Source organism: Budorcas taxicolor, chromosome 13 (assembly GCF_023091745.1).
Source record: "Budorcas taxicolor isolate Tak-1 chromosome 13, Takin1.1, whole genome shotgun sequence".
In the NCBI taxonomy this organism is placed as follows: domain Eukaryota; kingdom Metazoa; phylum Chordata; class Mammalia; order Artiodactyla; family Bovidae; genus Budorcas; species Budorcas taxicolor.
The window spans coordinates 43,438,527-43,464,439 of NC_068922.1; the positions used below are offsets into that span (position 1 = coordinate 43,438,527).

Here is a 25,913-nt window from a genome sequence, read left to right on the forward strand (position 1 = left end):
GAAATAATATTTTGAAAAACGCTTATTAATTACTCCCTTAAATTGTGTGATTCTCTATATGTGTGCGTGTGTATCAGGGGCTTCCCTGATAGCTCAGTGGGTAAACAACCTGCCTGCAATGCGGGAGATCTGGCTTTGATCCCTGAGTTAGGAAGATCCCCTGGAGAAGGGAAAGGCTATCCACTCTAGTGTTCTGACCTGGAGAATTCTGGCCTGGACTATATAGGACTATATAGTCCATGGGATCACAAACAGTCAGACATGACTGAGTGAGTTTCACTTCACTGTATGTTTGTATGTGTATATTGTAAGATAGTTAATTATTTCAACTGATGTTTGATCAAAATCAAGCTTCATATTAGAAAAATGAAAAAAAAATTGTGTGGAAGTTTTTAGTCTAACATATGGGCTTCCCTGGTGCCTCAGACGATAAAGAATCTGCCTGCAATGCGGGAGACCTGAGTTCAATCCCTGGGTTGGAAAGATCCACTGGGAAGAGGACATGGCAATCCACTCCAGTTTTCTTCCCTAGAGAATCCCATGGACTAGGAGCCTGGTGTAATACAGTCCATGGGGTCAAAAGAGTTGTACATGAGCGAGCAACTAAGCACAGCACAAGCTTCATATTAGACAATGAAAAAATTATGTGGAGGTTTCTAGTCTAATATATGGTCAATAATTGTTCAGTCAATCTCATCATTATATAATTAACGATTCAGTTCAGTTCAGTTTAGTTGCTCAGTTTTGTCTGACTTTTTGCGACCCCATGGACTGCAGCATGCCAGGCCTCCCTGTCCATCGCCAACACCTGGAGTTTACTCAAACTCATGTCCATTGAGTTGGTGATGCCATCCAACCATCTCATTCTCTGTCATCCACTCTCCTCCTGCCTTCAATCTTTCCTAGCATCAGGGCCTTTTCAAATGAGTCAGTTCTTCCCATCAAGTGGCCAAAGGATTGGAGCTTCAGCTTTAGCATCAGTTTTTCCAATGAATATTCAGGACTGATTTCCTTTAGGATGGACTTGTTGGATCTCCTTGCAGTCCAAGGGACTCGCAAGAGTCTTCTCCAACACCACATTTCAAAAGCATCAATTTTTTGGCACTCAGCTTTCCTTATAGTCCAACTCTCACTTCCATACATGACTACTGGAAAAACCATAGCTTTGACTAGACGGACCTTTGTTGGCAAAGTAATTTCTCTGCTTTCTAATATGCTGTCTACATTGGTCATAACTTTCCTTCCAAGGAGCAATCATCTTTTAATTTCATGGCTGTAGTCACCATCTGCAGTGATTTTGGAGCCAAAGAAAATAAAATCTGTCACTGTTTCTACTGTTTCCCCATCTATTTGCCATGAAGTAATGGGACAGAGGCCATGATCTTAGTTTTCTGAATGTTGAGTTTTAAGCCAACTTTTTCACTCTCCTGTTTCACTTTCATAAAGAGGCTCTTTTACTCTTCTTCTCTTTCTGCCATAAAGGTGGTATTATCTGCATATCTGTGGTTAATGATTTAACCTCAGGTCAATGATTCAATCAGTGTAATTAATGATTACAGTGATAAAAATGCAAACAAGTTAATTGACTTCAATCCTTTTCTTATCCTATCCCCGGGGTACTGGTTTCACTTTGCCCCTCCTACAATGTATCTGCTAACATTGGAGAGTACAGCTAGGGCATTACCTCACTGGCATTTATAACCTGTGAAGGCAGAAGAGAAAAATCGGAGTCTGCTTAGTTGTAGAAGCCAAACAGACAATGGATCCAAAAAGTCAGAGAGTGAAGCTTAATGATGGCCACTTCATTCCTGCCTTGGGATTTGGCACCGGTGCACCTCCAGAGGTAAGTGCAGTGGTTTGGGGTTGAGATATAAATAGTAAGTAGATGTAACATGAGTGGAAAGAGGTTAAGATTCTTAAGCATTGAGTTCCTGGGTGACTTTGGGAGGATCATGTGGTTCCACTAACCAGGCTAGAACCATGCCCTGTGAAAAGGGAGAGAGCATCCAGTCTTCACTTTGCATCAGAGTCTGAGGCTGTGCTCACCTGCAGATTACTCTGGGTTCCCCTCCAGTTTCTATCTCTTTCCCAGCTTGGCAGAAGAGTGAGATTCAGCTGTCAAGATCACTGTCAGCAGCTTGACTTTGAGGGCAATTGCAATGGCGGTGTTTTCTGTATATTTCATTTCAGAAATCTTTCCTCCTCCCAGAAAAACATGACCCAGTGAAATAATTGAGGTGGGAGGGCCTAAAGATGAGGTGAGTGAAATCTAGTGGGAGAGAATTGCCTTTCTCCTGTGGTATACCTGCTCGGTGCCAGGCAAGACACATTCCAGCTGTGTTTGGCCTTGTACTTCTGTTTCTGCTTGGAAACTTTTTCTGATGGTAACTATACTATCATTTGAGGGGATATGCTACTATCTTACATGCCAGGCTTTGTACTGTATCCTTGGATTTTGTAGTGCCTTTTAATTATAGTTTTCAGTCCTTAGCCATAAGAGAGACTAGTGGACAAGCCTCTAGACTGGAAGCCAGAAACTTTGCTGTCCATCTTGTTTTAGAGTATATAGTTGTGACAACGGACTGTTCTTCAAACTTTGAATCTCATTTTTCTAATTTATAGAACAGAAGACATTTTGGAGGTAAAAGATGGGATTTTTCACTTTGTAAAATGTGATGAGTAGAGGGAAGGGTCCAGGCTAGTATAGAGCTCACTGGTTCATTCCTCAGTATACCCCAAAAGGCATGCAATCATAAGGAAACCAAGACTAGATCCAACAGGGGGAACTTGGACCAAGCATCTACCTGCTTGAAACATGAAAGATCCTGGATTACAGAAACATATTGCAATATTATTTGGCTTGAAAAGGGAAGCTAATCCCACCATTTGCAACCACACAGATGAACCTGGAGAACATTAAGCTAAGTGAAATAAGCCAGAAATAGAAAGACAAATACAACATGTTCTCTTCATAGGTAGAATCTGAAAAAGTGAACTCATAGAAGCAGAGTGTAGAGGAATGGTGACCAGAAACTGGGGACAAGGTTAAGAAAAATGGAAAGATGTTGGTTCAAGATCCAGACCTTCTGTAATGAGATAAATCTACCTGATGTACAGTATGGTGACTATAGTTAATAGATGTTAAGTATTCTCATGAAAACACCCCAGAAGTTAGCTATGTGAGATGATGGATCTGCTAAATAGCTTGAATGTGGTAATCATTAACAATGGATAGTTATATGAGAGCATCACTTTGTACACCTTGAATAGATATAGCATTTATTTGGTGTTTTCTGTGTGGTTACACTGGTAGACAGAGGTCTTAGACACTTTTGCCTGGTTTCTTGATGTATTTACCATCCCCTTGTACTTTTATTGATTTTGCTTCAAACATCTCACTGTATAAATCATATCCATGACTACAATTTTATTCTGAGTCTTTCGAGTTTTACCACCAGATTACTGAACCTAGAGGGTATTTGGGTCTTCTGATGCCTGTAATCAACCAGTGATAGCCTGGGGTTGAAGGGTTCCTGGGTGTCCATTTAATCACTGACCAGGAACATGCAGGGAAATTGTTATGGGTTCCTCACCACACATGCAGAATGAATCAAATGCATGAAGCAATGTTGGTTCTTGATAAGATCAAGCTTGTGCCTTAGCAATCTCTTAATCATTTGGATATTCAATTACTATTTTTGTTGCTTATGTAGGTTCCTAAGAGTGAAGCTGTGGAGGTCACCAAATTTGCTATAGAGGCTGGGTTCCGACATATTGACAGTGCTCATGCATACCAAAATGAAGAGCAGGTTGGCCAGGCCATTCGAAGCAAGATTGCTGATGGCACTGTGAAGAGAGAAGACATATTCTACACTTCAAAGGTGCTGTGTGTGTTGTGTGTGTGCAAGTGACTGGGGCAGATGACAGTTTGGTAATAGAATCAGTAGTTTGGTGAAGGTGCTTATTGGTACCACTGTTTTCACACTTATTTGTATCTTAAATCTAGCATCCTTTTCCTCTCACTGTGTCCTCCCCTCCCAAAAGAGTATAACTAGAGCTTTATCATCATGGTGTACTCAAATTTTAATTTTACATGAAAGTCACTTTATTTCTTTGAGCCCAGGCCAGAGCAGTGTAATTTATTATGGGCTAATGAATCAGACAGACCTGGGAGCAGATTATAGCTTTTCTTATCATCTGGGTGAGTTTCTCAAATTTCTTCACATTCTAAATCTCAGTTCTCAGCTCCAAGAGTAAGAGAGCATTGGGAGAGACACTTAGTGTATTATACAAGATCTAGCCAAAGTTTCTTGAATTATGTTCTGCTCATATTAAAGTGTTCAAAGCGTTTTCCCCCATAGTTATGTTTAAACAAGATAGTAATTAATTTTGAGAAGATGGATTGTTTGGTCAAATTAGACTAAGGTTCTGCTTCTATACTCTATCAAGCATAGGTCAGTTGATGGGTATGGTAATCATTTGATAAAGTTATTTATATCTTGATTCATTTCATTCCATTGTGAAAGATGTACAGATGATAAATTCAATCAAATAATGAAGTTTACATGGGTAGGTTAGATAAACAGTAGAACTCAAGAAGAAATGGAACTTTTTCCCATAGTGATCTCTTTCTAACCAATAATAATGTCTAGTTATTAAGTGAAACAAGTCAAACAAAATTACATGAAGCATTCATTTCCCACAGCTCCCTTTGTTTAATCCCTGCAGGTTTGGTCCACGTCCCTTCGTCCGGAGTTGGTCCGACCAGCGTTGGAAAAGTCACTGAAAGATCTTCAACTGGACTATGTCGATCTCTACATTATTCATCAACCAGTGGCTTTGATGGTAGGTGCTTTGTGTGATCACCTCTGTTGTATTTCTTGGGTCAGAATGTCTATAACTTCCATGGATGGTTGAAGATTTTTCTTAGGTTGAAGGAATGATTACACTAGAGCAGAATCCCCTAAATTATCATTTGTGTTCATCTTTTTGGGGAGATTCTTTGAATCTCTTATCTACCTCCAGAGAAACAAATTAAATAATCTGAGACTCTGTCTCAAAATCTTGAGGAAGTAGAAATAGGCGAGTTCTGTGCATGGTGCTGATTAGGCCTGGGAGATGGGATTTCATATCCAGAGTTTGGTGCTGAGCGCTGACACGACCTCACACCTGAACAGGATGAGGTCATTTCATCTCTCATCCTTTCATGTTTCGTGGATTTGGTGGTGTCCTTCTGGGTGGGTCTAATCACAGTCTTCTCAGGACTTCAGAGACCTGGCCTCCACTGTCGCCTGTATTCACAGTGAGGTTTGCAAACTGCACTTAGCCATTAAGAACTGTATTATGTAGAGGGGAATTTTTCCAGTTGTTCCAGTGGTTAGGATTATGTGCTTTCGGTGCTGAGTCAGGGTGTTTTGAGGGAGTGGGTTCAATTCCTATTCAGGGAACTAAGATACAGCAAACCCATGGCACAGCCGAAACAAAACAACAGGAACAACATCTATTATGCAGAACTCTTTTTTAGAATACAGAATTCTGCTCAAGCTATCCTTTGCCAAGGAGTTTATTGGACTATGTAGATGGTAATTCCCATCTACATAGATTTAAGGATTCCTAATACTTGACAGAAATGTCTCTGTTTTTCTATTCCTTATAATGACATCACTCTTGGTTTGCTTTATTTTTATTTCAGCATTTTCCATGGGTGGCAGAATGACCCTGATCTGTTCAAGCCTCATTGTCCAGAATATTTGAGAGTATGTCTGCTTCTGCCACATAGCTTATCAACCTAAAGAGAACCTTGCTGGTTCATGTGCATGCCCTGAAGCTATCAGATGTTCAGAGTGAAAAAGGAATTTTTATATTTAGTCCAGGTCAAGATTACATTTTTTATGCCAGCAGTAAGGCATAACTTACTGTCACTCCCTGCACAATAGAGGCATTTTGCAAGAGGAAAGTTATAAGGGGCAGAAAAAAATTCACTTAAGGCACTGAGAGTTCCCAGGAAAATGTAGGAAAATTATATCTATCAAAACATATAGTTTGTATAGGAGATTACTGGAAAACTGCCTTCTAAAGACATTGCTGATAACTCCATTTGCAAATCCCTTTGCAAATATTAGTATGCAGAAAGTAAATGAACCTCATGGAGGTTTAGCATCCTAGACCCAGATGTGCCTGGCAGGCTGGCTAAATGTGGAGAAATTATTTGGTGACATCTCTGAAATGACTGCTTCTTTTCCAGCCAGGGGAGGCAATTTTCCCAACAGATGAAAATGGAAAACCGATATTTGACTCCGTGGATCTCTGTCACACGTGGGAGGTGAGTCTGGAGAGAAGAGAACCAGAGGAAGAGCCAGAAGAGGGGGAACCTCCTTCCTTTCTTCCACCTGTGAGAATGGGCTGTGGACCATCACACTCTGCAGTTCATGAATCTAAGGGCTGGGATGCTGGGGTTGTGGGGAGGGAACCATTGATCAAATATTCACAGAGAGGAATGAAATGGAGAATTTGAGACAGTGTAGATAGGCATCTCTTTCCTTACATGTGACCTTCTTCTCCAAGGTTTTCTAAGGAGATAATACTTCTTCTTCTTGTGTCATGACATTTCCCCCTTTATCTCCTTGATAAGCAATGCTAATTCTTGACCAGAGACCCTCTTAATGATTTTTCAGCATTTCTTATTGCTATATTACCCATGCCAAGTGACTGCTCACCACCACTCCCTCCCAGGCCCTGGAGAAGTGTAAGGATGCAGGGCTGACCAAGTCCATCGGGGTGTCCAACTTCAACCACAAGCAGCTGGAGAAGATCCTGAACAAGCCGGGGCTCAAGTATAAGCCCGTCTGCAATCAGGTGAGCAGCTCGGCTCCTCTCCCTCCTGCTCTTCAGAACCTCCTTCTTGCACTGGAGCCTGATGTCTGTCTGTCCTTCACTCCTGTTTATCTGACATTTGAGGAGAGTGAATTCTACAGAGCTGAGCCTGTGTCTGGACTGTGTGGATAGAATCTATAACAGTATCTTTGATAAACTCTGGGTGGAAAAGTTGGGGATGGCTTCCTGCTTCTAGAACTTAGAGGGAGGACGTGTTTCCCTGAGCTGAAAGCATGACCAGAAATCAGGTGTGAAAGTGCTCAGATGAAACTGTATACAGGAAGGAAGACCATGAAAACACAGAATGGGAAATAAATAGAGAAAAAAACAGGTGAGATAGGTGTTAAGTGTTTGTATGGGGTTTGGATGCCTAAATCCTTAGTCTTGGTATGCCAGCTTCAACAGTGAGCACAGTACAAAGAAATGTGCTGGAGACTATGAGAGTCACCCAGGTTAGAGCATGAAGTTAAAGGCTTTGTTGATCCTAACAGTTGATGGAAGAGTTACTCAGGATTTAGAGCAGATATTGTGATTTCAGAATATTTCAGTTCTGTTGCTTAGTCATGACTGACTCTTTGCAACCCCATGGACTGCAGCACACCAGGCCTCCCTGTCCATCACCAACTCCCAGAGCTTACTCAGACTCAAGTCCATCGAGTTGTTGATGCCAGCCAACAGTCTCATCCTCTGTTGTCCCCTTCTCCTCCTGACTTCAATCTCTCCCAGCATCAGGGTCTTTTCCAATGGCTCAGTTCTTTGAATCAGGTAGCCAAAGTATTGGGGTTTCAGCCTCAGCATCAGTCCTTCCAATGATTGTTCAGGAAGGATTTCCTTTAAGATTGACTGGTTTGGATCTCCAAGGGACTCTCAAGAGTCTTCCCCAACACAACAGTTTCAAAAGCATCAATTCTTTGGCACTGTGCTTTCTTTATGGTCCAACTCTCAAATCCATACATGACTACTAGAAAAAGCATAGCTCTGACTAGATGGTCCTTTGTTGACAAAGTACCCTGCCTGCTTTTTAATATGCTGTCTAGGTTGTTCTCACAGTTTTTCATTCCAAGGAGCAATCATTTTTAAATTTCATGGCTGCAGCCACCATCTGCAGTGATTTCGGAGTCCAAGAAAATAAAGTCTGTCATGTTTCCATTGTTTCCCATCTATTTGTCATGAAGTGTAGGAACCAGATGCCATCATCTTTATTTTATGAATGTAGATTTTTAAGTCAATTTTTTCACTCTGTTTCACTTTCATCAAAAGGTTCTTAGTTTGTCTTCAATTTCTGCCATAAGGGTTATGTCATCTGCATATCTGAGGCTACTGATATTTCTCCCAGCAATCTTGATTCCAGCATGTGCTTCATCCATCCAGGCATTTCACAAGATGTACTCTGCATATTCTGTATGTGAAAACATATAGCCTTGACTTATTCCTTTCCCACTTGGAACTTGTCTATTGTTCCATGCTTCCCTGGTGGCTCAGATGGTAAAGCGTCTGCCTGCAATGTGGGAGGCCGGATTTGATTCCTGGGTTGGGAAGATCCCCTGGAGAGGGAAATGGCAACCCACTCCAGTACCCTTGCCTGGAAAACCCCATGGAAGGAGGAGCCTGGTATGCCACAGTCCATGGGGTCACAAAGAATTGGACGTGACTGAGCAGCTTCACTTTCCTTTCCTGTTATTCCATATCTGGTTCTAATTGTTGCTTCTTGACCTGCATACAGATTTCTCAGGAGGCAGGTAAGGTGGTCTTGTATTCCCATTTCTTGAAGAATTTTCCAGTTTGTTGTGATCCACACGGTCAAAGGCTTTGGCATACTCAATAAAGCAGAAGTAGATGTTTTTCTGGAACTCTGTTACTTTTTCAATGATCCAGCAGATGTTGCCAATTTGATCTCTGTTTCCCCGTACTTTTCCAAATCCAGCTTGAATATCTGGAAGTTCATAGTTCGTGTACTGCTGAAGCCTGGCTTGGAGAATTTTGAACATTACTTTACTAGTATGTGAGATGAGCACAATTGTGTGGTAGTTTGAGCATTCTTTGGCATTGCCTTTCTTTGGGATTGGAATGAAAACTAATATTTTCCAGTTTTGTGGTCAATGCTGAGTTTTCCCAGTTTGCTGGCATATTGAGAGCAGCACTTTCACAGCATCATCTTTTAGGATTTGAAATAGCTCAACTGGAATTCCATCACTTCCAATAGCTTTGTTCCTAGTTATACTTCCTAAGCCCATTTGACTTCCCATTCCATGATGTCTGGCACTAGATGAGTGATTACACCATCGTGATTATCTGGGTTGTGAAGATCTTTTTTGTATAATTCTTCTGTGCATCTTTGCACCTCTTCTTAATATCTTCTGCTTCTGTTATGTCCATAACATTTCTGTCCTTTATTGAGCCCATCTTTGCATGAAATGTTCCCTTGGAGCATTTTCTCCAATTTTTTTGAAGAGATCTCTATTCTTTCCCATTCTATGGTTTTCCTCTATTTCTTTGCATTGACACTGAGGGAGGCTTTCTTATCTCTCCTTGCTATCCTTTGGAACTCTGTATTCAAAGGGGTATATCTTTCCTTTTCTTCTTTGCCTTTCAGTATTCTTCTTTTCATAGCTATTTGTAAGGCCTCCTCAGACAACTGTTTTGCATTTTTGCATTTCTTTGTCTTAGGGTTGGTCTTGATCACTGCCTCCTGTACCAAGTCAAGAACCTCTGTCCATAGTTCTTCAGGCACTCTATTAGATCGAATCCCTTCAATCTATGTTTCATTTCCACTGTATAACCATAAAGGATTTGATTTAGGTCATACCTAATGGTCTAGTGGTTTTCCCTACTTTTTAAAATTTAAGTCTGAATTTCTCAATAAGGACTTCATGATCTGAGTCATAGTCAGTTCCCAGTTTTGTTTTTGCTGACTGTATGGGGCTTCCCCATCTTTGGCTGCAAAGAATATAATCAATTTGATTTTTGTATTGATCATCTGGTGATGCCCATATGTAGAGTCTTCCCTTGTGTTGTTGGAAGAGGGTGTTTGCTATGACCATTGTGTTCTATTGGCAAAACTCTGTTAACCTTTGATCTGCTACATTTTGTACTCCAAAGCCAAAGTTGCCTGTTACTCCAGGTGTCTCTTGACTTCCTACTTTTGCATTCCAGTCCCCTATAAGGAAAAGGATATCTTTTTCAGATGTTAGTTCTAGAAGGTGTTGTAGGTCTTCATAGAACCATTCAAATTCAGCTTCTTCAGCATTACTGGTCATGACATAGGCTTGGATTACTGTGATATTGAATAGTTTGCCTTGTAAACAAACAGAGATCATTCTGTTGTTTTTGAAATTGTATCAAAGTACTGCATTTTGAACTCTTTTGGGGATTGTGATGGCTCCTCCATTTCTTCTAAGGGATTCTTGCCCACAGTAGTAGATGTAATTAATGGTCTGTCAGTCAGTCAGTCAGTTAGTTCAGTTGCTCATCTTGTCCGACTCTTTGTGACCCCATGAATTGCAACATTCCAGTCCTCCCTGTCCATCACCAACTCCCAGAGTTTACTCAAACTCATGTCCATCGAGTCGGTGATGCCATTCAGCCATCTCATCCTCTGTCGTCCCCTTCTCCTCCTGCCCCCAATCCCTCCCAGCATCAGGAGCTTTTCCAATAAGTCAACTCTTTGCATGAGGTGGCCAAAGGATTGGAGTTTCAGTTTCAGCATCAGTCCTCCCAATGAACACCCAGGACTGATTTCCTTTAGAATGGACTGGTTGCAGTCCAAGGGACTGTCAAGAGTCTTCTCCAACACAACAGTTCAAAAGCATCAATTCTTCAGTGCTCAGCTTTCTTCACAGTCCTACTCTCACATCCATACATGACTACTGGAAAAACCATAGCCTGGACTAGATGGACCTTTGTTGGCAAAGTAATGTCTCTGCTCTTTAATATGCTATCTATGTTGGTCATAACTTTCCTTCCAAGGAGTAAGCATCTTTTAATTTCATGGCTGCAATCACAATCTGAGTTAAATTCCCCCATTCCAGTTCATTTTAGTTTGTTGATTCCTAAAATGTCAATGTTCACTATTGCCATCTCCTGTTTGACCACTTCCAATATGCAGAGTACATCATGAGAAATGCTGGACTGGAAGTAACACAAGCTGGAATCAAGATTGCTGGGAGAAATATCCATAACCTCAGATATGCAGATGACACCACCCTTATGGCAGAAAGTGAAGAAGAACTAAGAAGCCTCTTGATGAAAGTGAAAGAGTAGAGTGAAAAAGTTGGCTTAAAGGTCAGCATTCAGAAAATGAAGATCATGGCATCTGATCCCATCACTTCAGGGGAAATAGATGGGGAAACAGTGGAAACAGTGTCAGACTTTATATTTTGGGGCTCCAAAATCACTGCAGATGGTGACTGCACCCATGAAATTAAAAGACACTTACTCCTTGGAAGAAAAGTTATGACCAACCTAGATAGTATATTCAAAAGCAGAGACATTACTTTGCCGACTAAGGTCCATCTAGTCAAGGCTATGGTTTTTCCTGTGGTCATGTATGGATGTGAGAGTTGAACTGTGAAGAAGGCTGAGCACCGAAGAATTGATGCTTTTGAACTGTGGTGTTGGAGAAGACTCTTGAGAGTCCCTTGGACTGCAAGGAGATCCAACCAGTCCATTCAGAAGGAGATCAGCCCTGGGATTACTTTGGAAGGAATGATGCTAAAGCTGAAGCTCCAGTACTTTGGCCACCTCATGTGAAGAGTTGACTCATTGGAAAAGACTCTGATGCTGGGAGGGATTGGGGGCAGGAGGAGAAGGGGACGACAGAGGATGAGATGGCTGGATGGCATCACTGACTCAATGGACGTGAATCTGAGTGAACTCGGGAGTTGGTGATGGACAGGGAGGCCTGGCATGCTGTGATTCATGGGGTCACAAAGTGTCGGACATGACTGAGCAACTGAAGTGAACTGAACTGAACTGAATGTGCCTTGACTCATGGACCTAACATTCCAGGTTCCTATGCAATATCATTCTTTACAGCAGCGGACTTTGCTTCCATCACCAGTCACATCCACACTTGGGCGTTTTTTTGCTTTGGCTCTGTCTTTTCATTTTTTTCTGTAGTTATTTCTCCACTGATCTCCAGTAGCATATTGGGCACCTATTGACCTGGGGAGTTCATCTTTGAGTGTCCTATAATTTTGCCTTTTCATGGGATTCTCAAGGCAAGAATACTGAAGTGGTTTGCCATTCCCTTCTTTAGTGGATATCGTTAGTCAGAACTCTCCACCACGACCTGTCTGTCTTGGGTGGCCCTACATGGCATGGCTCATAGTTCATTGAGTTAGACAAGGCTATAGTCAATGTGATCAGTTTGGTTAGTTTTCTGTTATTGTGGTTTTCATCTGTCTGTCCTGTGATGGATAAGGATAAGAGGCTTACAGAAACTTCCTGATGGGAGAGACTGACTGAGGGGTATGGCAGGCCACTGCTGACCCTTAACTCTGCAGGAGAGACTCAAACACAGTTCTGTTTCAGTCTCTGTGGGGTCTCTGTGTCCTGGTCCACACAAGGTTTGTTTGAGCCCTCCGAGGTCTCTGGCGGGTACAAGATTTGATTCCAAATGTGATTTTGTCCCTCTTACTCTCTTGCTGAGGCTTCTCCTTAGCCCTTGGATGTGGGGTATCTCTTTTTAGTGGGATTCAACATTCTCCTGTTGACAGTTGTTCAGCAGTGAGTTGTAATTTTGGAGTTCTCACAAGAGAAGATGAGCACACGTCCTTCTACTTTGCCATCATTGAAGACTTGTAGACTCATCATCCCCAGAGACAACATTTTTGATTGGTATGTTTCATGCGGGCTTGCTGGTTAATATTGGGTACCAAAAATGCAAATTTTTCTTTGTCTTATGGGGCTAAGCAGATTGTATAAAAACAATCTTTAAGATCCAAAGAATTGGCCTATAATTGGCCAATTCTGTTGTAAGGCTGAAGGGGATGGGAGTCCAGGCTACAAGGTCCCCATGGGTTGCATTACTGCATTAATAGCTCAAAGCTCATGAAGCAGCCTACATTTGCCTGATTTTTTATGGACTGTGAAAACTGGAGTATTCCAAGGACTAGCATTCTCTATGTGTCCTGCTTGAAACTGTTCTTCTACCAAGGCTTGTAAATGTATAAGTTTCTCCCTTGCTAGAGGCCGTTGATCCACCCAAACAGGTTTAGATGTAAATCATGTTAGAGGTGTGGCTTGTGGTGGCAGAGAAACTTCAATGGCCCTCAATTAGCCCTTTTCTGTCCAGTTTCGGATGAATAGGTAAAGGAGAAGGATCTCCCTGTAAATGTTTCCTAGCTCTTTTGCTGGTTGGCATCCCATTCTTGCCATCATATGATCTGCCTTTTCCTCATTGGAGAGAACTAGGTGCCAAAGGGCAAGCAGATCTTTGCAGGGAAGGTCTGCAATAAAAGGTTGAAAGTGAGCAGTTTGTTTGTTGGGCCCTAGGCAGGGAAGATGGAGAAGACAATGGCATCCCACTCCAGTACTCTTGCCTGGAAAATCCCATGGATGGAGGAGCCTGATAGGCTGCAGTCCATGGGGTCGCAAAGAGTCGGACAGGACTGAGTGACTTCACTTTCACTTTTCAGTTTCATGCATTGGAGAAGGAAATGGCAACCCACTCCAGTGTTCTTGCCTGGAGAATCCCAGGGATGAGGGAGCCTGGTTGGCTTTCATCTATGGAGTCGCACAGAGTCAGACATGACTGAAGCGACTTAGCAGCAGCAGCAGCAGCAGCAGGCAAGGAAAAACTGTTGCACTTTCAGCAAATTGTTGAGGTTCCCCCAAGCCTGATTATCTTTTCCTGGGGTTCAGTCAGGGGCCAATCAGCTGGCCATTGAGGAGAAGTAATGATGGAAATGTCAGCCCCAGTATCTAAGAGTTCAGAGACATTTTTCCTGGGATTTTAGCCTTACATATGGACTGATCTGAGACTATTTGTTGAGTAAAGCACACTACTTGATCACTTGTGCTCCCAAATCCTTGTTCTCCTCTGGTGACAGAATTATAGTTGTTAAGGGCATGGTAAGGCAAGAGAAAGAGTTGAGCAATTTGTTGAGCTTGAGGAATGACATGGAATTAATGAGAGAGAGCCATTACTTTAATTTCTCCTGAATAGTCTTGGTCAATAAGGCCAGGAAGAATTTGGAGGCCCTTGATGCTTTTGAACTGTGGTGTTGGAGAAGACTCTTGAGAGTCCCTTGGACTGCAAGGAGATCCAACCAGTCCATTCTGAAGGAGATCAGCCCTGGGATTTCTTTGGAAGGAATGATGCTAAAGCTGAAACTCTAGTACTTTGGCCACCTCATGTGAAGAGTTGACTCATTGGAAAAGACTCTGATGCTGGGAAGGATTGGGGGCAGGAGGAGAAGGGGATGACCGAGGATGAGATGGCTGGATGGCATCACTGACTTGATGGACGTGAGTCTGAGTGAACTCCGGGAGTTGGTAATGGACAGGGAGTTGGTGATGGAATCGTGCTACGATTCATGGGGTCGCAAAGAGTCGGACATGACTGAGCAACTGAAATGAAATGAACTGAACTGAAGGGTAAGGCCTGTCTCCTGTACAATGTCACGAACTTGGTCCATAGTTCATCAGGCACTCTGTCTATCATATCTAGTCTCTTAAACTATTTCTCACTTCCACTGTATAATCATAAGGGGTTTTATTTAGGTCATACCTGAATGGTCTAGTGGTTTTCCCTACTTTCTTCTATTTCAGTCTGAATTAGGCAATAAGGTGTTCATGATCTGAGCCACAGTCAGCTCCTGGTCTTGTTTTTGCTAACTGTATAGGTCTTCTCCATCTTTGGCTGCAAAGAATATAATCAATCTGATTTCGGTGTTGACCATCTGGTGATGTCCATGTGTAGAGTCTTCTCTTGTGTTGTTGGAAGAGGGTGTTTGCTATGACCAGTGTGTTCCCTTGTCGAAACTCTATTAGCCTATTCCCTGCTTCATTCCATATTTCAAGGCCAAATTTGCTTGTTACTCCAGGTATTTCTTGACTTCCTACTTTTGCATTCCAGTCCCCTATAATGAAAAGTACATCTGTTTTGAGTTTTAGTTCTAAAAGGTCTTGTAGGTCTTCATAGAACCGTTCAACTTCAGCTTTTTCAGTGTTACTGGTTGGGGCATAGGCTTGGATTTCTGTGATATTGAATGGTTTGCCTTGGAAACAAACAGAGATCATTCTGTCATTTTTGAGGTTGCATCCAAGTACTGCATTTCAGACTCTCGTTGACCATGATGGCTACTCCATTTCTTCTAAGGGATTCCTGCCCACAGTAGTAGATATAATGGTAATCTGAGTTAAATTCACCCATTCCTGTCCATTTTAGTTCGCTGATTCCTAGAATGTCAATGTTCACTCTTACCATTTCCTGTTTGACCACTTCCTATTTGCCTTGACTCATGGACCTAACATTCCAGGTTCCTGTGCAATATTGCTCTTTACAGCATCGGACCTTGCTTCTATCACCAGTCACATCCACAGCTGGGTATTGCTTTGCTTTCGCTCCATCCTTTCATTCTTTCTGAAGTTATTTCTCCACTGATCTCCAGAGGCATATTGGATCACTGCAGGTGGTGATTGCAGCCATGAAATTAAAGACACTTACTCCTTTGAAGGAAAGTTATAACCAACCTAGGTAGCATATTAAAGAGCAGAGACATTACTTTGCCAACAAAGGTCCATCTAGTCAAGGCTCTGGTTTTTCCAGTATGGATGTGAGAGTAGGACTGTGAAGAAAGCTGAGCGCCGAAGAATTGATGCTTTTAAACTGTGGTGTTGGAGAAGACTCTTGAGAATCCTGTGGACTGCAAGGAGATCCAACCAGTCCTTTCTAAAGGAGATCAGTCCTGGGTGTTCATTGGAAGGACTGATGCTGAAGCTGAAACTCCAATTCTTTGGCCATCTCATGCGAAGAGTTGATTCATTGGAAAAGACTCTGATGCTGGGAGGGATTGGGCGCAGGAGGTAAAGGGGACGACAGAGGATGAGATGGCTGAATGGCATCACTGACTTGATGGACATGAGTTTGAGTGAACTCCGGGAGTTGGTGATGGACAGGGAGGACTGGCGTGCTGCAATTCATGGGGTCGCAAAGAGTCGGACACGACTGAGCGACTAAACTGAACTGAACTGAACTGAAGGGTAAGGCCACTTCTGCCCAGAATGAATCTTATGGTCCCTGGTGGAATGGGGCCTTGGATCCCAGTAGGGATTGTGACTGGGTGGTGGTTGGGGGGATCCAATCCATTAATTCGAACAGTTACTCAGGTTGGGAGGTCCAACCCAGCACTTCCACTGGTAGAGACTGAGAGGCTGGAGATAGGCTGAAAGGTGTGCTGGAGATTCTCACAGTGTATGCCCCCACCGTTTGTGGGGCCTGGGGCTGGCCCTGATGGCGGTTTCCTGGCTGCAAAGGGGAACCATTCTTATGGAATTTTGACCTGCATTGATTAGCCCAATGATTGCCTCTCTGGTACCTAGGACACTGTCCTGGTGTTTTACCTTATTTTTTATAATATAAATTTATTTATTTTAATTGGAGGCTAATTACTTTACAATATTGTATTGGTTTTGCCATACGTCAACATGAATCCGCCACAGGTATACATGTGTTCCCCATCCTGAACCCCCCTCCTTCCTCCCTCCCCGTACAATCCCTCTGGGTGGTCTCAGTGCACCAGCCCCAAGCATCCGTATCATGCATCGAACCTGGACTGGCAATTCGTTTCATATATGATATTATACATGTTTCAATGCAATTCTCCCAAATCATCCCACCCTTTCCCTCTCCCACAGAGTCCCAAAACTGTTCTATACATCTGTGTCTCTCTTGCTGTCTCGCATACAGGGTTATCGTTACCATCTTTCTAAATTCCTTATATATGCATTAGTATACTGTGCTGAGACAGCCTTTGACAAAAGTCCTGGTGTTTTATTTTCTCCAGTAGGCGGAGCTATTGTAACATCTATTTTGGGCCCAGAACAGCATGCCTTTTTCGTATATCCGGGTTTTCCACATTGAAAGCATTTGGCATGGGAAGAGCTAAAATTGTTTTTAAAGGCAGCACAAATTGCTTGGGTTAGTTTGGTTTGTTTGTGAGCCTATGTACCAACATTTTGACACTCTCCAACATATCGCCAAGGCTACCATTTTGACAAATAGTGTTAAGGGCAGCCTGGCAATCTTTATTGACGTTTTTATAGGCTAACTGTTTTTACAAAATGTCCTCCACTGTAGGACTATTAATTTGATGGTGGAGAGAAGATGAGAGCCGGTCTAAAATTCAGTGAAGTCTTTTCTGGGTCTCTGTAATATTTTAACAAATGAACCAGTAGGCTCGCTGGGTTCTCATGCTGTCTGCCCCTGCTTCAGCAGCGTTTTGCAATCTGTACATATGCTCTCACCAGTATACCTTCATAAGTCAATTGGGTTGTTGGACTGGTGTATTGCCTTGTGCCTATGAGTATTTCAAAAGTAAGATAATCTCCGTTGACCAAATTAATACAGGGCAGCTATTGGCACAATTCAATATAAGAGGCAAAAATCTGTAAATTTGGGGGACCACTTAAAGCTGTTTGGCTAGCATTTTAACATCGTAAGGAGAGCATCTCCCATGCAAGAAAATTTCCAACAGCTCCCATGTATGTATACGGAGAATTGACCCTGTTCAGCCTAACACTAGATTAGTTCCTTTAAAGCCTGATGTCAAAAGTTTCATGGGTTGCAATAACCTGAGTGGGATTATTGGGGTTGGGCCTGTAATTGATAGGAAAAGCAAGATGGTCTTCAATGTCAAAAGCACCCATAGGAAGGCTGGAGGCCATGGCCTGCTGAAACCATGTCAGCGGCTTGTCCTCTAGAGACATTTCTGGACCCAGTGGTGGCGGCGGTGGTGGAAAATTGAGCTTGGGTGGCAAAGGGGTGGAAGGATTAACAAGACGTTTGAGGACACCGTCTTCTCACATTATTTCTCAGTCTGTCAAGGGTATAGGACCAATCGCACTAGCCCCCAGGTGTTGAATACCATCACAGGTATGCAATCCCCTCTCCTGTGTGCTGATTTCAAATTTTCTTCCACTGGGTCCCAATTTTCAATATCTAGAGTGCCTTCTTCTGGAAACTAAAGATTATATTTAGCCACCTCTCTTAGCAATTGTGTCAATGGCTCCTCTTTCACCTGCACTCCTGCAGTCTGGAGGAGGTGCCTCAAAAGCTGGAGATGATGTTTCTCAGCTTTACTCAAGTCCTTCCCCATGGACACCCTGATGTGGACAACAAGGGGCTTCCCACCCTTAGAGTTTGAGGGCCTGGTTGTGATCCAGGCATCTCAGCTACCGCTCACTGTCTTCACTTTGAGTTTGTTCCCTCAGGGGAATCCTTCCCGACTTCAGGTCCCTGTTCAGGGGCCACCTGCCATGGCCAGCACAGAGGGTGAGAAAGACCGGAACCAGGGGTGAGCATGTAATGAAAAGACAGACACATCTAATTTGCAAGTGGGGGATCAGGGGACCCTCCTGCTCTCCATGGCAGGAAGCCAAGACGTCTCCTTTCAGCCCCCACTTTTATGGGCAGAAGTCACGAGATCACTAGGAAAGAGCTATACTGGGGAGTTTGATCAGCACACCATAAAGAGGGAGTAAAGGTGAGGCTCCGCTGTTGATCAGAAACATTTGTTTCCATGGGGATGGATGCAGGGGCCGGCAGTGAAGCAGAGCCGAGAGCATGCCCAGCACCAAGTCTGTCCATTCAGCATGCTTACTAGCACAATCATGAGGGCACCGTTTGCCGCACCCTCTAGCCATGGGGCAGGTTCTGGCGTCTGCTCTGCCAGGCTGCAACAGTATATTGGTGATCTGAGTCTGACTGGTTCACATGTAATTTTGAGTCACCTTAAGCTCTTTTAATGTAAAACGATCACTCAGTCATTGTGTTACCAAGATATCCAGGCAAGGTTTTCAGAAATACACTGTATTTATCATTGATACTTTGTGATGCTAATTGACTTGTTTCTGTAATCCTAGATTACATAAATTAGTAGTTAAATCTGAACTCCTTGCTACATTAAGTTTAAATATTTTGACAAGAAAATGTTAGTTGCATGCTTTGTCCCTAAATGAACCCGGGTAGGAAGTGCATGGTGACAAGTTGTCCCCCTGGGAGGGACAGCACTTTTGTTTTTCTGGAAAAGCTAGTTCAGTTCAGTTCAGTCACTCAGTCATGTCCGACTCTTTGCGACCCTATGAATCGCAGCACGCCAGGCCTCCCTGTCCATCACCATCTCCCGGAGTTCACTCAGACTCACGTCCATCGAGTCCATGATGCCATCCAGCCATCTCATCCTCGGTCGTCCCCTTCTCCTCCTGCCCCCAAATCCTCCCAGCATCAGAGTCTTTTCCAATGAGTCAACTGTTTGCATGAGGTGGCCAAAGTACTGGAGTTTCAGCTTTAGCATCATTCCTTCCAAAGTACTCCCGGGGTTGATCTCCTTCTGAATGGACTGGTTGGATCTCCTTGCAGTCCAAGGGACTCTCAAGAGTCTTCTCCAACACCACAGTTCAAACTCATCAATTCTTTGGCACTCAGCCTTCTTCACAGTCCAACTCTCACATCCATACATGACCACTGGAAAAACCATAGCCTTGACTACATGGAACTTAGTCAGCAAAGTAATGTCTCTGCCTTTGAATATACTATCTAGGTTGGTCATAACTTTCCTTCCAAGGAGTAAGCGTCTTTTAATTTCATGGCTGTAGTCACCATCTTCAGTGATTTTGGAGCCCCCAAAAATAGAGTCTGACACTGTTTCCACTGTTTCCCCATCTGTTTCCCATAAATTGGTGGAACCGGATGCCATGATTTTCGTTTTCTGAATGTTGAGCTTTAAGCCAACTTTTTCACTCTCCTCTTTCACTTTCATCAAGAGGCTTCTTAGTTCATCTTCACTTTCTGCCATAAGGGTGGTGTCATCTGCATATCTGAGGTTATTGATATTTCTCCCGGCAAAACTGATTCCAGCTTGTGTTTCTTCCAGTCCAGCGTTTCTCATGATGTACTCTGCATATAAGTTAAATAAGCAGGGTGACAGGGTGACAATATACAGCCTTGATGTACTCCTTTTCCTATTTGAAATCAGTCTGTTGTTCCATGTCCAGTTCGAACTCTTGCTTCCTGAGTAGCTGGATATTTTATTTGAAAATGTGTATTTTCCTTCTTGAAATTATCTAGTCATCTGTTGGATGATAACCATCATCAGGGGAAGTTTGATTTCCCCTAAGTTTTCACATAATGGTTGAGAATCCATTGATGACTTTCAACTGAATTAATTATTTCATTGGAATGTTTTTCATTATTTTCCATTTTAAATGCTCTTTTCAATCTTCTGATCTAACATTTTACTGTAAAAGTAAAATTCCGTCATTATTCAGGATAAAATACATCTATTCCTATCAGACAGGGGAAAACACTGCACTCCTTCACATTAGCTGTCAGTTTCTGAGAAAAGATGTATTGTAATAATCACCATCTGTGGAGAGAAGCAGTTTTGCTCTTTCTTCCTCTCTCAGGGATTTATTTTGCCTCTGTGTGCTATATTTGCTTTCACTCATGATTCCCTTTGGTGCTCAAATCTACTGAAATGTCACCAATGGGAATTCATCACACTGGTTCTTTTGTCCTTCAGACATTTCTTCATAAGACTGTGCAATTTCTTTCTTTCTGGAGTTGTTTGATGTCCAAAGCTTAGACAGCTCTTTTCCTGTCCCAGGTCTGGAATTAGGCATTTATCTTGGTCTGTTCAGTGGTGTTCAGCAACCAAGATCTGGTCCGTAGAATTACTTGTTCTTGGTAATGTCATTATTTTTTACCTTTTCAGGGGACAGAAATATAAGTTTAAAAAATCTTTCCTTGATACTTCCAGTTGTAATTTGATGTGACAGTTTTTCTTTAGCATATATAATTCTTCCTTTCAAGCTTTCTCTGGTGTGTTACCTTTTCATATAATCTGACACTCTTTTCTGTTGGCTTCTACAGGTGGAATGTCACCCTTATCTCAACCAGAGCAAACTGCTGGAGTTTTGCAAGTCACACGATATTGTCCTGGTTGCCTATGGTGCTCTGGGAGCCCAACGAACATTACAATGGTAATGAACATTATGGATGGCCACAAGGAGTTAATTTAAAACTCATTTTTTAATGAAAATATTATTATTCTGTATGCAGTGCTTTGTAGATAACTCTCAAAGGGTAGAGGAGAGAGAAGACAGTTGGGAAAAATACTCTTTTGTCTTTTCATCATCCAGCTTGATATCTTACATTGTATGTGTCTTGTATATAGATTTTAACACAAGTGTCTGCATTAAAATCTCTATATAATCCCCCAGTTGATAACTAAGACATAAGCTTTGTCATAATTTACTTATTTATGGATAATGAGCACATTAGTATAATAGACTTACCAAGTCTCCCTCACTTTATGTCTAAAATCAGGATAATAGTACACAATTCCAGGCCTATCATGATTGAAAAATAAGTACAAGTTGAACCATTTTTTTTTAAACATTTGTAGAAGAACTGCACAATGTAAATAATTATGAAATGCACAGTCTTTATTTTCAGACTGTTCAGCTTTTATCAACACCTGAGACTAGTGAAAATTAGAAAAAAATGAAAAACATAATATTTCCCAATATTTCCCATGATGTTCTCCTTTCATACCATTGTCTTTACTTTTGATTAGAAAAGAAAAATAACCACAGAGAAGTGAAAAAGAAACAAATTCCAAGAGTTTGGCAGTCCTGGTTTCAACTCAATAATGCATCTGAATCACCCGCAGAGATCTGTAATCACAGAATCAGTTCAGTTCAGTCGCTCAGTCATGTCCGACTCTTTGTGACCCCATGAATCACAGCATGCCAGGCCTCCCTGTCCACCACCAACTCCCGGAGTTCAGTCAGATTCACGTCCATTGAGTCAGTGATGCCATCCAGCCATCTCATCCTCTGTCGTCCCCTTCTCCTCCTGCTTCCAATCCCTTCCAGCATCAAAGTCTTTTCCAATGAGTCAACTCTGGTGACATATTTGAGGTTCTGTATCAGTTTGTCTTCAGCAAAGCCATGGAATTTTGTGTTTCTAAAAGATCCGAGGTGATGCTGATGATGCTGATTCATGGACCACACTTTGAGAAGCACTGGTCTAGAGGTGACATACCTGATCTGTTTGGGAAGCCTCTTCATAAACTGAGTACTTAGTTTTAGCTCCTTGGCATTTCTGAATTTCCTTCCAGGGTGAACCCAAACCTCCCCTTTCTCTTGGAGGACCCAGTTCTCTCTGCCATTGCCAAAAAGCACAAGCAAACCCCAGCTCTAGTTGCCCTTCGCTACCAGATACAACGTGGGGTTGTGGTTCTGGCCAAGAGTTACAACAGGAAGCGGATAAAAGAGAACATACAGGTAATGAGTGGGGCTGTGGGCAGAGAGGGCTCTTAAGGAATATCCTTCATGAGGGGCATTCTTTGTCTAACTGAAGACAGACATGGCTTCCCTTTCCCCTCTGGTTGTCCCCATCCAGCTGGAAAGTCCTCCTGTCCCCGGGGGAAGGCCAGCTCCTTGGGGGAAAGTTTAATGTGATTCTTCCTTCTTTCCAGGTGTTTGACTTTGAACTGACTCCAGAAGAGATGAAAGCAATCGAAGGCCTCAATAGCAATATAAGATACTATGATTTGCAACAGTAAGTGACTTGCATATGTTCCACAAATACTGTTTCTGTAACATACAGATCAGCAGAGGAATAGCTTACTTAAAGCTTAATTTCAGGGAGACAGCACTGGTTTCCAGTGTAGGAGTATACCAGGGGCTTCCTGCAGACCTCAGACCAGAGGTTTCTTCTAGGTTTCTATCTCTGATCAACAGAAATGTGACTGGGGCCCAGGACAGCCAATCAGTAAAATCCCCAGTGTTGAGATTGTGGTGAATTCACTATGTTGTGCCCCTAAAGCCTGTGCCTGGTGTACCTCCTCTCAGGGCCCAGAGACCCAGGAAACACAGAGGACACAGGGCCTGCAGCCCATTCTTCTTATGGAAAGTGAAAGCGTTACTTGCTCAGTCTTGGCTGACTCTTTGGACCCCATCAACTGTAGCCCACCAGGCTACTTCTTTCAGGGACTGAGGCAAATATTTCATCTTTAGTTCTTTGTAGAATCAGGAGGAAATGATATATAATGATGTGTAATAAGGAATCCATCCTGAATTACATTCCTGCTATCCTAACACAATTGTGAACACATTGTTGATATTTCTGGAGGAGGGCCCCATGAAGGCCAACATGCTTCAGTGTGAGAAGTCACAGTGAGCCTGGCTCCACTCCCTCTCCTAAGTGTCTGGTGGATTTTCTCGCTGATGGACTTTTCTTTACCAAGACACCATCTATTTCTTCCAAATTTATCCCTTTATTGACCTTTTCCCCAACACATCTCCCATTTCCTCATCCTTAAAATGTCACCAAATGAAGTTTGAGTATATCATGGACTGACCCTTCAGAGAGAGACTTCTGTCCTTACCTGGACACACCTGGTAAGATCGTCTGAGTCTCTCTGGTTTCTTGAGTCAAGACTCACCGCAGTGTAGACTTTTTCCCTCAGGGGTCCACCCACTGGGGAGCTCCTACCTCCTTGACTTTGCTTAGTTAGTACCATCGAATTCCAGCTGCCAAATACTACAAGAGGATGTCAGGACTGAAGGGACAGAAGACTACTCAAACAGAGAGATGCTGGAAGGGAGTTTAGAGAAAAGGGAACACAAATTAGTGATAAAATGAAGATTTAGTTTCAAACGGAAAATCTTACAACTCTCCTTGTTTGTAGTGTTCAGTTGCTTCTGTTGTGTCTGACTCTTTGCAACCCTATGGACTATAGCCCTCCAGCCTCCTCTGCCCATGGGATTCTCCAGGGGAGAATACTCAAGTGGCTTTCCATGCCCATCTTGAGGGGATCGTCCCAACCTGGGGACTGAATCCATGTCTCCTGTGTCTCTTGCATTTCAGGCAGGTTTTTTACCCACTGAGACACTGGGAAGCCTCCTTGTATGTAAAGAAGATATATATATTTATATGTACATTTACATGTAGGCTTTCTAGTTGGCGCTAATGGTGACAAACTCACCTGCCAATGCAGGAGACCTAAGAGGTGCAGGTTGGATCTCTGGGTTGCGAAGATCCCCTGGAGAAGGAAATGGCAACCCACTCCGGTATTCTCCTGGAGAATCCCGTGGACAGAGGATCCTGGTGGGCCACAGTCCATGGTGATGCAAAGAGTCAGACACGACTGAAGCGACTTAGCACACAGCACACATGCACATATATATGGGCTTCCTAGGGGGTGGTAGTGGTAAAGAACCCACCTGCCAATGCAGGAGGCATAAGAGATGCAGGTTGGAACCCTGGGTGGGAAGATCCCCTGGAGGAATGCAGGCAACTCACTCCCGTATTCTTGCCTGGAGGATCTCATGGACACAGAAGCCTGTGGGCTATAGTCCATAGGGTCACTAAGAGTTGGACACAACTGAGCGACTTAGTATGCCTGCATACTTATGTATATGTATATTATGATTCTGAAAAAAGACATGATGAAAAGTAAGAAAAAATAGCAAGTTACTTTTCTGTCCTCAAAAGCTTTATGTATATTCTGTGCTCTCCTTCATTATTCTGTGAATGCCTAGACTTACTCATCCTTGTAGGTTTATGTCGATAGCACAGCTCCTGGCACATGGAATGGCTCAGGATGCACTCTTTAATGAACTGAGTTCAAAAGAACAAATTTAGAAAGAAAAATCAGACTATAAGGAAGGAAAACAGCAGTAATATTAATTAATAAAGAGTGTAGTTATATGATACAAATTAAGAAAGCAGTAATCACATTTTATAGGTAAGACTGTTTAGGTGTATGTGGTATTTCTTCAATTTAATAGTAATTCCTTAATGGAAGCACCCTGTATTGGAGGGGTGCTTGACATTTTTTTTTCTGTTGAATGGATTTATGAAAAACAGCAAAGAATTCCTTAACTGTGATCCTTCTCACTACTTAGGGTCAAAAGTTCCACCTGTGTCTGAAATGACCTCCATAGTTATCCTTAGGTCTGTGCCCTCTTATAAATTGCAACCTGAGTCAAACTACCTGTCACTGTGGGGTGAATATCACACGTGAATGTTGGGATTGGACATGCAGGTGCCATGTGCACATGGAGCAGACACCTGATGTGTGCTTGTTGGGGGAGAAGATGGGATGTGTTTACAGATTTAGAGCTTTAGCCCATCCTGACTGTATCCACAGAGTAATGCTCTCCGTGACAATATGACAGATTTAATAAATTATTTCTTCTTTTTCTCTCTCAGTTTTGTCAATCATCCTGAGTATCCATATTCTGAAGAATATTGACTGTGAGCTGTCCACCATGCATTCTACCAGAACTTCTTTTCTAGGGTTGTGAAGAGCATTTCTGTACTTGGTGGAGATGTTTAAAAGAAGTGTCTGAACTTTTGAAGCTTGTTTATCATTAAAATTTTTTTATGAAATAAAGAAGACTTCAAATATGAATTCTAGTTTTCTCTGATAACTAAATAATTGGAAAATTAAAGAGAAAGGATAAAAAACAAAGGTAACCTCCTGGTGCCTTTTCTTTTGTCAAAAATGAATTAGTTGATCTATCGAGAACCCTGTATGCAAGACAGAAAAGAGACACAGATGTATAGAACAGTCTTTTGGACTCTGTGGGAGAGGGTGAGAGTGGGATGATTTGGGAGAACGGCATCGAAAAATGTATAATATCATATGTAAAACGGAGAAAAAAAAGAAAAAGTAAGAGAAAGAAATGGAAAATTTTATTCGAGTCAGATTTGAGAACTATAACCCAGGAAGAGCATCTCAGAAAGCCTGAGAACTGTTATGTCCTCCAGAAGTCAAGGCACAGGGATGTAAGTTTTGGAG

The 25,913-nt window shown here is 42.4% G+C and overlaps 1 protein-coding gene across 1 annotated transcript; it reads left to right on the plus strand.

Moving 5' to 3' along the window:
• Positions 1-1,744: 1,744 nt before the first annotated feature.
• On the plus strand, positions 1,745-25,397 carry LOC128058213 (dihydrodiol dehydrogenase 3-like). The gene is made up of 9 exons (XM_052650596.1): positions 1,745-1,843; positions 3,714-3,881; positions 4,729-4,845; positions 6,245-6,322; positions 6,733-6,855; positions 20,969-21,078; positions 22,221-22,386; positions 22,581-22,663; positions 25,322-25,397. The coding sequence occupies exons 1-9, from the start codon at positions 1,760-1,762 to the stop codon at positions 25,362-25,364; spliced, it is 972 nt and encodes a 323-aa protein (XP_052506556.1). The 5' UTR covers positions 1,745-1,759; the 3' UTR covers positions 25,365-25,397.
• The last annotated feature ends 516 nt before the right edge of the window (positions 25,398-25,913 follow it).

Excerpts from the sequence above, each read along its gene's own strand:
- LOC128058213 (XM_052650596.1), top strand. The coding sequence starts at position 1,760 with ATGGATCCAAAAAGTCAGAGAGTGAAGCTTAATGATGGCCACTTCATT. Across the intron at positions 4,846-6,244 it reads ATCAACCAGTGGCTTTGATG|CCAGGGGAGGCAATTTTCCC; the intron begins GTAGGTGCTTTG and ends CTTCTTTTCCAG. Across the intron at positions 6,856-20,968 it reads ATAAGCCCGTCTGCAATCAG|GTGGAATGTCACCCTTATCT; the intron begins GTGAGCAGCTCG and ends TGGCTTCTACAG.